Source organism: Somniosus microcephalus, unplaced genomic scaffold, assembly GCF_052327205.1.
Source record: "Somniosus microcephalus isolate GS21.2 unplaced genomic scaffold, FLI_Smic_1.0 scaffold871, whole genome shotgun sequence".
NCBI lineage: Eukaryota > Metazoa > Chordata > Chondrichthyes > Squaliformes > Somniosidae > Somniosus > Somniosus microcephalus.
This window is the reverse complement of record NW_028226058.1, coordinates 47,087-62,248: the sequence shown is the minus strand read 5'-3', so window position 1 is coordinate 62,248 and position 15,162 is coordinate 47,087. Positions and strand designations below refer to the sequence as shown.

The following is a 15,162-nucleotide window of genomic DNA, read 5'->3' as shown; positions in this document are numbered from 1 at the left end:
ATGCCCCGCACTGCTCTGACACTGATTTACCTTCAAGTAGCTGTTTCCAGTCCACTATGGCTAAATCCCTCTGAGCTTAGCAAAATTTGCTTTTCCCCAATTTAGAATTTTTATTCCTGGTCTATCCTTGTCCTTTTCCATAACTACCTTAAATCTAACTGAATTATGGTCACTAGCACCAAAATGCACCCCCACTGATGGCCTTCCACCTGCCCAGCTTCATTCCCTAAAACTAAGCCCAGAACTGCCCCCTCCCTTGTTGGGCTTGCTACATACTGGCTAAAAAAGTTCTCCTGGATGCATTTTAGGAATTCCGCACCCTCTATACCCTTCACACTAATTTTATCCCAGTTAATATTGGGGTAGTTGAAATCCCCTACTATTACTGCCCTATAGTTTTTGCACTTCTCAGAAATTTATTATTCTATAATAACAGAGGTCAGATTAGAGATCATAAGAGTCACAATGAACAGTGGGTGCAGAGAAGGCAACAAAAACAGCAAAGAAAATTTTTTATCAATGTACAATAAGCAAAAATCCCCCCCAAAAACTGAACAAAATTTGTTACAAAATTTAATGTAAAATATTTGATGTTATGGCCTTATCACATGTGTGGACCATCAAGTCAGAGGCCATGTATATGCAAGATTAGATCCCATCTTAACCTAACAAATAACCAAACACGGGAACAATGCAACAGTATCCTGAAATAAACATTTAATAAATGTTGCAAAGCTATTATAAAATTTTAAAAATAGGAAATTCAGTTTTGATTAGATATGTGTGGAACGCCAAGCCAGCGGCTGCATGCACATGAATGTTCAGGCCACAATTCAAGCCAAGAAGTAATAGCTAAACTGGAAAAATAGAAAAGAATACAAATACATTATTATGGAACCTTAGAAAACTGCACTGAAATAAAAAAATAATTGTCCTAAGGACCTTAAGATTAGAGATGCTAAAGTGTAAATGGTCTCCAATTTAAGGCCAAAGAAAAGCAGGCAGCAAAGCCCAATCTAAGAATGCACTCTGCAGTAAATCACAAAAATACAAGTCCCTATGAAGTCTGTTAGACCTCTTAGAGGAAATGTTATTGGAGCAACTTGTAACACAAAAGAGAGAGAGATTCTATGCATAAGTTTCATGATTTTAATGTGAATTATTTTGTGCTTTTTATTTAAAACATTTATTTTTAGACAAATATTTTAGATTCAGTGAGACACCAAGATGGTTCCTGAAACCAGTTTAAAAATTAGTTTCAAGTGGTTTCACAGGTAGCTTTGTGGTGCTTACTACTTGTTCATTGCAATCCTTTTTGCTGTTCCTAGTTGTTAATTGATTATTTTTCTTTTTTGTGTGATGGACACTTTGGATATGACAGACAGTAAAGTTGGTGTAATACTTAGCCCCCAACACCAGGTGCTCAGGACCACGTGAAGCTTCACTTTCTATTCAAAACCTCCTCTCACAGCTATCTTTTTAAAATTCATTCCTGGGATGTGGGCGTTGCTGGCAAGGCCAGCATTAATTGCCCTTCCCTAATTGCCCCTGAGAAGGTGGTGGTGAGCTGCCTTCTTGAACTGCTGCAGTCCATGTGCTGAAGGTATTATTGTTTTTCGTAGCGGTTTGGTACAACTGAGAGGCTTGCTAGTCCATTTTAGAGGGCAGTTAAGAGTCAACCACATTGCTGTGGGTCTGGAGTCACATATAGGCCAGACCAGGTAAGGATGGCAGATTTCCTTCCCTAAAGGACATAAGTAAACCAGATGGGTAATCCTTTACTTATTAATGAATGGGATATTAACCATGGAGCCTTGTATATAGGAGTGGCCATCTTCTATTGATTTCAATTATAATGGCAAAAGAGTGGGACAGACGCACCATCAGGGAGCAAAATTAACGATGTGAAGGAGGTGGGGGATGGGAAGATGGCATGGAAAGCTTGAGAACTGGTCAGGTTGGGTTCCAATAGCAAGGCTGGAAGTGGAGCGGCAGTGCTCAAATGGGGCTTGATTGGACAGAAATGTTTGGCCCTGGGGTTGGTACTGGATGGAACAGATGAAGTGGGAAGCCTGAGAACTGGTCAGGTTGGTCCTAATGTAATTCCTGTGAGCAGAGCAGGAGTATTCAAGGTGGGCCTACTTGGGCTGGCAGCATAGAATGATGGTTCTCTGGAGTTGACGGAGGGAAGGATGAATGGAGCAGGTCAGTGGCAGTCCTCACACCTGTTACTTTGTGTCAATGGGAGGGACTGTCTTTGGGAATGGAACCCAACCTGGATCAGAGCCTCTCTCCCTCACACCAGGAGCAGGAACAGATGCTTTTTATGGGTCAGATTTTTATGAGATCTTGGAATCCACATAGGAAGAATAAAAGGAGGGAAAAATAAAGATTTACATAGAATCATAGAATAGTACAGCACAGAAGGAGGCCCTTTGGCCTATCAAGTTGCGCGGGCTCCTTCGAAGAGCAATTCAGTCAGTTAGTTAGTCCCACTCCCCAATAAGAATTTGGCAGACATGTTCCCAGATATCTGCTTGGATTTCCCTGCATTCCATTGGAAAAGAAAGTGTATCAGAAATAAAAATACACAGGTAGCTGGAAAAAAATGTATAGCTTAACATGTTGTTGTAACCCTTTGTCAGACCTCCAGTTGCTGCTCTGTTCTGATAGAGGTCTGTACCCTGAAATGATGATTACATTTTTCACTTTTCAGATATTGATGCCGTGATTTTGCCTACCGAGGCAGGTCTGGGGCGGCTGGGGTCGGTGGCGGGATGGAACCCCGCTGCTGGCTCCAGCCCGCTCCTGTGAAAAGATTTTACGTTGATTAGGCTTGTTAAGCCCGCCCAGCACGTTTGCCAGCCAATTGAAGGAAGTGGGCATAGTGACATAATTTGATGACGTGTCATCAGCCGGTTTCCTTAAAGGGACCAGGTGCAAATTGATTTTGACAGTTGTGCTGTCAGTGTTCTACAGCATTGAGGTGCTGCAAGCACTGACGAGCACTGCACAGAGATTCAGGACTGCACCCAGGCTCTCCCATGACTCCCACCATATGCTTATGGAGGGAGTCACAGCATGCAGGGAGATCCTCTTCCCTTCCAATGGGCAGAAGAGACCTCCCCAGGAGATCAACACAACCTGGTTGCACATTTCACAGGAGGACACAAGCAGGGATGTCATTGGGAGGACCAGGCTGCAGTGGCGCAAACCTTTCAATGATCTCAATAGATCACAAAACGTTACTGCAAAGCCACACTCAACCTCATCCTGCTGTGCCACTCATCCCATCTCCATCACTCTGCTTTCCCTACCCTATTCCTGCACACCCTTACTCACGCCAACATACCTTGCACCTCCACCCACCCCTCTCTATCTACATTATCAATTCCCCATCTCACTAGCCACCCCTCACCCTCATTCTAGTCCAATCATACCAACTAACAACACACAAGGGTAGCCACTTGGGTGTTTTAGCCAATGTTCATGTGAAGTTTCTGTTAATGTGCTGTCAAACATTGAAATCTTTATTTTCAACATTTTGTTTTCTTGGACAGATTTGTGTGCACCTTTGGAAGTAGCTTAGTGAGTTGCATTGAATGGTGAGACATAAGGGTACCCCCTACAATGGCGATGAGTGTGAAAGGAATGGCGTGGGCATTATAGGGATGTTGGTGTGGGGTGGTGCCAACCTGTCACATCATGTGGCAGCCAGGGTGTACAGCGTCAAGTGAAATAAATCTGGCTATGGTGAGGCCATCCCTGGCGTCCCGGGCAGCGATGTGGTTGGGTACTGATGCCCTGGAAGATTGGTGTTGTTGTTGGTTATGCTGGTGTGCCTGGTTCTGCTGGTGTTGGGGCTGATCATGGTGGGATTCTGAGGACCAAGGTGAGAGAGTGTAAGCTGTACCCATTCTGATGTAATAGATGGCAGGTGAAGGTGAGATGACAGAAGCAAATCTGTCAATGCTGAGAGAGGTTGTTCCACTGAGGTGGCACTGGATAGAGAGTTTGCTCCAAACACTTGCAAGCTGCATAAAGCTCAATCTGTCTTCCAAATGCAGTAAGCAATGGTTTCTGAGCTTGGAAAGTGAACATCTGTGAGATGGGAGCTTTTATACAACTTTTGCAGCTGTCAGATAATCAGATAAAGTAATGCTGAATCCACTCACGACATGCCGAGCTGATGTGATCCCTGAGCAGCATGTAACCCGTTGGGAAACACATAAAATTGAAAGGTAAGCTTAAAATACTATTAATTGCCTGTTCACAATCTCTCATGATTTAAATTGTCTCCCCCGCCACTTGGTGTCTGGGAGACTAGCGTGGAGGTGGCTTGACAGTGGGTTCTCTAACTGCTGTCAAATTTTTTTCCCACCTGACCTGCCAACAAACGTGCCCGCTGAACCCCCCCCAAAAAATTCCCCCCTGACAGACCTGCTATGTATTTCCAGCATTTTCTATTTTATTTCAGATTTCCAGCAGTTTTTCATTTTTTATCTGTATGGTAAATACCAGTTTTGTAGTTCATTGCCAATCATATCAAAATCTGTACATTTAAGTGTACCAGCTACATACTCCTGAAGCTGTGCCATTTACACAGAGCGGCAGTTTCATGAAGTAGCAGGGAAAAAAATTCAGCGGCCCCAATTCTGCTTTCTGTAACTAGCTTTCTTTCCTTTGCAGAGATCTCGCCATCATGTGATAACCTTGCAATAATTGGCTTCTTATCTTATTCAGTGCACGGCTAGAAATAATGGATGTTGTACAATTAGCAAGCCTCATTACTGTAAACTTCTAAATCTCTTTTTCTAAGGCTCTTTGCTGTTAATCCTGGTAAGAAGCTTCATTTTAGTCTGTAGCGGAGTTCAAACCTCATTTCAAAGCACTGAGAACAAAGTCCCAATAAGTCTGTAGTAATGAGGCTGAATTGTATTACTACTATACAACACAAATCTTCATCAGGAACTGACACTTTTGTTGATTGTACATTACTCATTATTGTATAAATTGTATCCTTATACTTGGATCCATGTAAAACTACAGCAATACCCACATTCAGTAAGGACATTTAAAACACAAGGTGGCAACTAAAATTCAGTGAAATTTCATGTTGTGTGCGCTGAATAGATTAATAAATGTGAGTCTGTATGAGGTGGTAATATAAAATGAATCCATGTTCCACTGCTTTATGAAGCGCTACACAAAGACAGATTTCCACCACCCTACACATAAGCGTATAAAATACAATAACGATCCCTCTGCCACTTCAGGAAATATTGCAACCTTCTTGGGGATTGAATGCGACACATTTTCTTATTACATTTTTGCAGGTTGTGAAGCTTTAAAAAGAAGTGGTTGCATAAGACAATGAATGCTGCCTTGTGAACTGCTGCTGTTTGAATTCTTTACCGGGTCAGACTGGCCAGTGACTGTTCTGCTTTGGAGTACCTCTCCTTGCCTATGGAGATGGTGAGAGATGTCTGCTTTGTGAGGAAGCTCCAATTAGTAATTTGGCTGCTAATGCTCCCCCTGCTGACAGCTGTGTGGATGGCAAATTGTAAAGTTAGCAGTGCAACAATAATGAACACAGACCCCCAGCGGTGCATGAGGCACCATTTTGTGGAATCTATCAGCCATCCATCATACAAGTGCAATTCAAAGGTAAGAGGAATTAGATGTTACATGATGATCAAAACAAATTACTCTATATATTTCTAAAACATGATAACTAGGGATTGAACCAGTCAATTATTGTGTTACAGCCAGAACCTGAAAAGATCACATCATTGAGACTGGCACAATATATGGCTCCTGCTATAACAGCTGTTGGTCTCCTTTCAACCTTTGAGACTGCAATAACATTTCTGCAGCATAGTTAAAAATGAAGCAAGATAAATAATTTATTTTTGACATATTATAATAATGAAAGTGTTCTCAGCCCTGTACAACAAACACAACTAAAAGACGTACTATTGCCTTGGTTTAACCATGAGCAATGCCATAGGAGATTCACCTGTATATTATATATAATTTCATTAAAGCAGAAAAATCCTGTCCGAATGCTTGTTACTTTGGCAAACCACTTTAAAAAAAATATATATAATTACACTAGATAAAAAAACTTACATTTATCAAGTCAAGTAAAAAAAATCTGTAATTTGGTTCAGGTTGTAGTTATTAATTTAATTGCAAATTATGCAACAAAACTTTAGTGTGTAAGCCTGGAATGGCTCACTGATAAATGCCATACCAGGAAGACCCCAGGTTTAATCCCTGCTCAATGCAGAATTATATCGGATTTTAGCCAAGCTCCAGATGTAGTATTGGAGTGCTACAATTCGCCTTAGTATTTCCCACTGTGTTAAAATTATATACAAATTGCTCATAGCTTCTCCTATCTGCCATCCTGCTTTTATCAATTCAAATTTTATTGTAGGCTAGGCACCCCATAGTTGCAATGAGGAATTGTCCTGCACATTTATAGCAACATACCCTTCACTCTGGGTATAATCAGTGTATCACACAAAAAAGTCATTTCCATAAGCAGATCTGCATCTCTTACGAATTAAACTTGAAACCTTGTGCATGATGTTATTGGACAGCGTGCTACGTGACTAACAATTACCCTTTTAGAACAGTATTTTGTAGCCGAGATTATGTGGCCTGTCTATTCCATGGGTTGTTGCTCAATTCACAGGTTGGTAAATATCAGACTGTCATACCATTCCATTCAGGCTAAAACTAGTAGACAAATTTACATAAAAGCAGGTTAATTATACAGAAGTGGAAACTATCAGCAAGATAGCAGCAGTACAATACTTGGCTTACTATGTAAATAATTTAAAAAAAATTAAGAGTGCTGATTCTTTTAAAGTTAATTGAGGTAACTTTTGAACTGGTGAATCATTACATGGACAGTTGACACCAAGGAGCTTTTTCCACTGCATCAACGTGGAAATAGTCTCAAAATAGGAATCTGGAGACAAAGGGAAAACCCATACCTCTTTAATTCCTTGGGGCCTCCAAAGTCCAAATTTCCTCTGAAAATCAGTGATTCTTTGTCAATAATCAGACAATCAGAATATCAATAATTTCTGCCTTTACAAGTAGATAAAATGTGGACAACAATCTTTTGGTTGCCTGTTGAGTTATTTGTTCAGGACACCTGCCCGCAAAAGAAACAATTCTGCGCAGGGGATTCTTCACCCAGCCCTCTGCACTGCCCAGCCTTTGACCTATTTTCTTGGCTTTGGACTTGTTACATTTGTGGTGGGGGCTCCTAGAGGGATTCCAGCTGGCAAGAGGGTGCCTGCCAGTACAAAAGCAGAGAATGCCAGCACTGCTGGAGTAGAGATGATGCTGCAGCACCATAAGATCCGGCAAGGGCACTTAATGGGGCAGAAGCACCTCGGACATTACACGAGATGTCACAGAGAAAGCCTTGGTCGAGAGTGGGGCTGGAGCACTCAACAGGTAAATGTTGGAGGAGGAACAGAGAGAGAGGAAGCCGTTACTAGGTCCTCTCCCTCCATGATGGCATCTCACGACTGTTACTGCCACCCTCCCCATGGCAGCCTAAGAAGTGGCAGGAGCACAGGTGGGAAAAAGGAAAATGTGAGACCCAGGCCTCACCCCTGCCGCCAATAGCATGAAGTGGGTTGGGAAGGAGCATGTAGTGATGGTACCCAGTGAGGGAATTAAATCATAGTCAGGGTGGTAAAGTCGCAATATCCTCATTATTCCATTTCCTCTGTGATCCTGCCCGATTTGTGGAGGAAAATTACCCCAAATATCTGTCATGAGTCTGCAAATTTGCAAACATTAAAATTTCAAAGACATGATGGACTAACCAATAGTATTGGATCAGGCAGTAATGCCAAACAAAAGAAAAGAAAGAAAGTCTGGCATTTATATAGCATCTTTAATGATCTCCAGACGTCCCAAAAGGCTTTACAGCCAATGAAGTACTTTTGGAGCGTAGTCACTGTTGTACTGTAGGAAACACAGCAGCCAATTTGCGCATAACCAGTTCCCACAAATAGCAATGTGATAATGACCAGATAATCTGTTTTTAGTGATGTTGATTGAGGGATAAATATTGGCCAGGACACTGGGGATAACTGCCCTGCTCTTCTTCAAAATAGTGCCATGGGATCTTTTACGTCGACCTGAGAGAGCAGACGGGGCCTCGGTTTAACGTCTCATCCAAAGCTGGTTCCCTTCCCATGAAAGAAATAGTTATCTTTAGATAGCTTTTGCTTTTGTTTCTCCTCTGACACCAATAAAAAAAAATTATATGAGGCATATTTTGTGAGGCCGCACTGCTGGCAGAGAGCTTTAGTGGATAGGAACATTGATTGATAAATTGGGTGTTCTCAATAACCAGAAAATTGGGTGAATTTACCTTTGTGTCTCAGCCACAGTTAACTGAAGTCGATTTAAAACATTTTGGTTATTCTAAAGACATAGGAAAAAATTGTAATATTGATTTTTTAATGTTTGAGGCAAGATGGAGCTCTGCTTCTGTCACATAGTATTTACGCTGAATTGAAGAGAACTCCAGTATTTGAAGCTAGTCAGTGAGGTGCACTCTAGTTAATGGGAGGCTTCTTCCATTGCATTACATGCAGCTTAATGTTTCTCATGCAGATGAATCTCTTTCAGATGGTGCTTTTCTCCCGATGTGAAGGACACTGTGGTCACACCTCCAGATCTGAACCCCTTATCTCATTCAGTGCTGTCCTGAAACAACCGTTCAGGTTTGTGTGTGAATGCTGCAAACCCAAAACTTCAAAACTAAAGGCAGCGCTGTTGCACTGTGCAAATGGAAAAAGACTGACAGCTACTTACCGGTACATACTATCCTGTAGCTGTGAAGAATGCAATTAATGAAAAGTTACAACATGCAAATTCAGGACTGCAGCAGAGGGTTAACACAACAAGCTATATTAGTGAAAGGAAGAGAAATACAACTTCACAACACAAGGCCTGAGCCACTCGGAATCTTTCGGCATTCCACTTGGAGTCAGGAAAAGATCTGGAAAAAGGAACAAAATGAACAGTTTAGCTGCATTGAATGCTAAGGAAACAGAAGATAATGGAAAAAGAAAATACTGCAGATGCTGGAAATCTGAAATAAAAACAGAAAATGCTGGAGAAACTCAGCAGGTCAGGCAGCATCTGTGAAGAGAGAAACAGAGTTAACGTTTCAGGTCGATGACCATTCGTCAGAAAGATAATGGAGCTGGTGTGACTTGTTTTCTTTCACATTTTCTATTTCTGATTACTGTATATTGCAATGTAGGATACTTTCCTGTAACCCTCTCAGATATGGAACTGCTATTCTGAACTTAAAGTTAAGCCATTTTAAAATTTGTTTTCTGCTCAAAGCGCTTTCACTTTTCACCCATTACCCCTCCCCCCACCCCCACCCATTGTCAGTGCCCCACATGCTGCCTCCAGTCCCGATGGCTGTCTGTCCCTGCACAGGTGCAGGTGGAGCAGTCTTTGGCGGGGCCTTCATGAGCTCCAAAACCCAGAGGATGTCGGCCAAGCAGCTGAACAGTCAGAGCAGGGATGTGAACAGCCTGCCTCGACCTCTGCTGAAACCACAGGGGTTGGACGTCATAGGAGTTATACGAAAAGGAAGATGAAAGATTATTAGTTGCACAAGGGTATGAACATGGGTTTGTTAGACATGTCACAATAATAAGTTACTGTATAAGTTTTGATCCACATATAAAATTATTTCTTTGCACACTTTCCAGTCTTGCCCATTTTTGCCTGCAGCTTGCCAACTGGCAATCTCCGTTCTGATGAATGATAGGACAAGACTTCAATCTGAACAATGGGTGTTTGTGAAAGGGATGTTTAGTTGACTGCAGGACTGCTTTGTGCGGGGGGTGGTGAGTGGCGGAGCAAGTGTGTTCAGCATGTGGCTGCCAGATGGGTACAGTGGTGCAACCTTACTAAATGTTGCCATGATGAGTCCATCCCGGGCATCCCGGCCAGCAATGTCTGCTGCTGCTGGTGCTGTTGATGCTGGTGCTCATCTTGGTCCAAGCTGAAACCGCATAAGCGGCATGAATGCTGATCTGATGTATGACAGATTTAACGTGGAGATCAGATGCACAAACCTCGAAACTAGTGAGAGTGACTTCCAATGTAGTGAAAATCCCTTCCAAATTAGTAGAAACCACCTCAAGTTGTGGAAATCACCTGCAAAGTACTAAAGGCAAACTTTCAGAACAAGTGCTGGTGGGGGGTTTGGGGGGGGTGGAAATGCGGGGGGTTGGAGGGGGAATGTGGGGGGGTTGGGGGGGGGGGGGAGGGCGTGTGAGCAAAAGCCTTTCACTTAGTCAAGGAAGCAGGTGTGAGGTCTCTTTTTGCCTGCCATTTGTTAAGCCACTTCAATTGCCGCTGTGCTCTCTCATTGCTTTCACACGCAAAGTCCAGGGAGCTTGGGAAACCCGTGGACCAACAGTGAAAGTTGAAAACCCTTGTTAAAAAACCTGTTAACTACCTCTTAACAACCTCTTAATTGCTTTCAATTCATAACCCGCCTCTCCCGAACGTTTCTGAATGTGCTCCAGTGAAATGCAGAAGTCGGCAGGTTGGAACTGGCTTCCCGACGCGCTGTCAATTTCCGCACTTTTTACGACCCACCCACTCCCAAACCCACTCACTCTTTGATGTTAAAATTCCCCCCAATAACTGCTACTATAAATTAGAAATTACTCTTCAATGGGGTATTAATCTTACTACCCTGAGCAAGGGCCATGGGGAAAATAAGCGGGAAACAGGATTATGCAAACGTACTGATTGGATGAGCCGCTGCTGATGGATTTTTGTATTTAATTATAGATAACTGCGAATATGAATATACCTTTATATAAACACCCTCTAACTTCCTGCTTCTCACTTTACAATTCTACAATCCAAGCTATGCCTAATGCATGTGCTTCACTATAAATACTATAGCTTGTGGTTAAAGGACTTCATTTTCAGCTTCTACTGATTTTCACAGATAAAATTCACACATAACTTGCTGCAGATTTACACATTCAAATTGATGGGTAGAAATTGGTATGTGTTGTGCCCATTTTTTGGGTGTGAAGCATACCAATTTAGCAGTGGGATGGCTTGTGCCCAAACTGCGCGTGCATTGGTCCTACTGCTAACGTCCTGTGGAGCCAGGAGGAGCAGCAGTGCTTCCTCGACTCCACAGTGTTGTGATTGCCAACACCACCCCCCAGCCATAGCTCACTCCAACACCCCTCCCGGGACTTACCTGTGGCCTGACATCAATGTCTGGTTCACCAGCGAACTGCCTGGGGACACGCAGCAGCCGTCTAATTTAAAGTAGGCCTGAGGCCCAAATTTGATCGGGCCTCGGGTCTACCTGTTCTAGCACAGGTATCGTTCCCTGTGCCCTGTTCGCGCCGGTAGGCCACACTATGCAATTTCTACCCCACAGACTTGCCAATGAATGCAATTTCCTGAGATTGCTTTTTCTCCTGAGTGTTGCACAATTTGTTTGTTTGTCTCTGAGCTGCACCATGAGATGACACTGCCCCTTTTTCAATACACTATACAAATATGTATGATCTAAATAAAATAAAAAGATACAATACAACAACAACAACTTGTATTTATATAGCGCCTTTAACGTAGTAAAACATCCCAAGGCGCTTCACAGGAGTATTATAAGACAACAATTTGATACCGAGCCATATAAGAAGAAATTAGGGCAGATGAACAAAAGCTTGATCAAAGAGGTAGGTTTTAAGGAGCGTCTTAAAGGCGGAAAGAGAGGTAGCGAGGCGGAGAGGTTTAGGGAGGGAGTTCCAGAGCTTAGGGCCTAGGCAGCTGAAGGCACAGCCACTGATGGTTGAGCGATTAAAATCAGGAATACTCGAGGGCAGAACATGAGCACAGATATTTCGTTGGGGTGGCGGGAGTGTGGTGGGGGGGTGGTTGTGGGGCTGAAGGAGATTAGAGAGATAGGGAGGGGCGAGGCCATGGAGGGATTTGAAAACAAGGATGAGAATTTTGAAATCGAGGTGTTGCTTAACCGGAAGCCAATGTAGGTCAGCGAGCACAGGGGTGATGGGTGAACGGGACTTGGTGCGAGTTAGGACACGGGCATCCGAGTTTTGGATGCCCTCAAGTTTACGTAGGGTAGAATGTGGGAGGCCAGCCAGGAGTGCGTTAGAATAGTCACGTCTAGAGGTAACAAAGGCGGATGAGCTGAGGCAGGGGCGGAGACGGGCGATGTTATGGAGGTGGAAATATGCGGTCTTACTTATGCCACAGATATGTGGTTGGAAGCAAACTAGAAAAACCCTTTCAAAACCTAAGTAACCATTTTTTTTTAATTACTAAATTTTCCTCAATGTTTTCTTAAGCAAAGGAACATTCATTTATTTTGTGATTTTCACGTAATTATTTTTAAAGAAACAAGTGATAAGTTCCGAGGAAAGTTTAAAAAAACATATAAATTTGAGTCCCACAGGTTTATGTTCAAGTATATGGGCCCCGATATTAATATGAATGCGGCTTCCCAGTGGGGGCGAAACCTGGCAGTCAAATGAATGAATCGAAATCCGCGACCTCAACTAAATTATACCAATTAATTTTGACTTCCGGATTTCACGTCTCCAAGCTGCGCAGCCGGCGTGATGTGCACCCACATTGTAAAGGAAATAGCCATATTCCAAGAGATACACCATCCCATGAACAGAATTTTGACTTTATTAAAACATGAAAACTGGATTTAAAAATCTAAAAGCCTCAACGAAACAAGCTGTAAACAGAATACAAGCTTTTGAAATGGGAATTGGTTGTAAATACTGAAACAATGGCCCTATTGAAGCAAAGGGTTGGAGTTTCCAAGAAGTCTGCAGTTTGGGAGAAACACAATAACATTACCCAGTTTAAAGTGTTAAAAACTAACACTTCGAACAGAAACACAGAACATTAAAAAACCATGTGCCTTTCATAAATATAACATCAAATGAAAGACAGGAGACACGATGTCTATAATACAACCAATTGAGATGGCTAGGGAAACAAACAAGTACTCGGTTGAAGTGTTTTTGATTTACATATTGTAAAAGGTACAAGCAGAAGACTTTGTAAATATGATATCCGTAGATGCACCAAACAATCACATTGTGTTTGTGTTGAAAATGGAATAACTAGGAGATACGATGTCTGCTTACAAACAGCTAAGGTGATTTAAGAATTGAATGGAAAAACTTCGTAAGAATGGCATCAAATAGATACATCTGTCATAACCATTTTTTATGATAAAGTTTTGAACACCTAAAGGTAGAGACAGGATTCGACAAGTTAACAGCTGAACTGACAGTAAGATTAGAAAGAAGTGAACAGCAAGAATGACTAGAGATAATTAGCTTACATCAGCAGAAAACTTCAAAGGATATACCACTGCAAAAAGAATATAAAATATGGAACTTTCAGATAGGAAGTCAGAAGTCACTGAAAGGGGCAAAGTGATTCACTCTTCAGAGGCAGACTCTAAGTTTTTAACTCTGAGTCTCGGGGATCAAAAAGGTACTTGTATTTGATTTTGGTGGATATCCTAGATTAAGAAAGAAGTAGAAATGTAAAAATGTAACAAAGTTAAGATTTGAGAATAAGAATTGTAAGCTATTTGTATTTTGAACTGTTAATGTTGCGACTGAAATCACCAGCTGTTAAATACATGTCGGTTCTTTAATAAATCTATATATTTTTAGAATTGTCTCACAGAATACTTCTGTATCAAACTCATAAACTCAATCTCTGTACACTCTTTGGTGAGGAGTTACAGAATTCTGCGGGAGTATTCCGGACCCTCATAATATCTGGAAGGTTACAGTCTAGTTAAACTTATTAAAAGTGCTATCTGGAGGATGGTAACACCTTCAAGTTGTTTCTTTCCTTTAGGGAGAGATAGTCTGGACCTTTAGACCCAATTAAGCAACTTATAGAATTCGGCTATCTCTAACTTTAGTTGAAGGTGAATGTCTGGGGAATACGCCTGATCCGGGGTAGCCCAAAAAGGGCTAGGATTAGTAATTATCCCTTCAGTTGGCGCCCAACATGTGTGTTAACAAGTTGATATGGAACCTATACTTATATTTATATCTATATCATCTTGTAGATTGTTAAGTATAGAAGGAGTGTTTTACTGACAGTGGTACTAAGACCCAGATTTAAGTCTCTAGAGACGACAAGACTCTGATCAGGCCATGTAGAACTTAAATCAGAACTCCCTCAATATACTATTGAGGTCTAGAAATTTCTTATAAAGTTCATATTAAACCCTAACCGAGGTTAGGTCCTGATGAAATGGCAAACTCTGTCGGAATTGGCCAAGTCTTTTTATTAGGAAATTCAAACGATTGCTTTATTAGGGGAAATAATCCTATCCCTGCATCTCCACAAAACCAAGTGATAATTTTTGAAATAGAAGGCTTTGATGCCGACGGAGCTGTTAGAACTCATGGCATGATTGAGGTTAATCCCTAGAACCAGGGGATACAGAACATCCTGTGGGATAATCAAACAAATACTCCAAATCCACTAAATTCCTTAATGATAAGGTGCACACCTGCACAATTGGGAGGCCTAATGAACGGTGCCCAACAAGGTGGTGGCAACCATGGCAGAACAGCGGGACCCGGAGCAGCCTATCTCCTGGGGGCCATGGATTCCGGTTAAGGTGGCAAGCTCATGATAAAATAAATGACCAGAATCTTCGAGAAAACTATAGACAGCTTAAAATCGATGCCAACAGGCGCTAGCTCAATCTTAACTAAATGCTGGAGGTGCAATGATTAATGGTCTAGTAAACCAACCCCAGCAACCACAAATTGCGCCCCAGGTCAAGTAAACCTGAGCTCTATCTACACAATGTGTGGTAGACTGGGAAACACCAGCCAGGAAAAAACCTGCTGGATTCTAACTAACCTTGATAAATTGGAAACCTGTTGCCAAGATTGGAATGCCCAACACCTGAGGCAACTACTGCAAATGATACTAAGTTCAGACTTAATTCCCCCATTAAACCAGTGTAACAACTGGGTTCAAATATACACCTATGTTCTCACAGCAACTCAGGGAGGGCATGTAATGGGTTCCATCAAG

At 42.0% G+C, this 15,162-nt stretch overlaps 1 protein-coding gene across 1 annotated transcript; it reads left to right on the top strand.

The window, feature by feature from the left end:
• Positions 1-2,195: 2,195 nt before the first annotated feature.
• On the top strand, positions 2,196-9,768 carry LOC147081024 (norrin-like). Its single transcript, XM_085980989.1, has 2 exons — positions 2,196-5,667; positions 8,671-9,768. The coding sequence occupies exons 1-2, from the start codon at positions 5,467-5,469 to the stop codon at positions 8,893-8,895; spliced, it is 426 nt and encodes a 141-aa protein (XP_085837115.1). The 5' UTR covers positions 2,196-5,466; the 3' UTR covers positions 8,896-9,768.
• The last annotated feature ends 5,394 nt before the right edge of the window (positions 9,769-15,162 follow it).

Coding starts and splice junctions, on each gene's coding strand:
- LOC147081024 (XM_085980989.1), top strand. CDS start 5,467: ATGGAGATGGTGAGAGATGTCTGCTTTGTGAGGAAGCTCCAATTAGTA. Junction 5,668..8,670: donor CATACAAGTGCAATTCAAAG/GTAAGAGGAATT, acceptor AATCTCTTTCAG/ATGGTGCTTTTCTCCCGATG.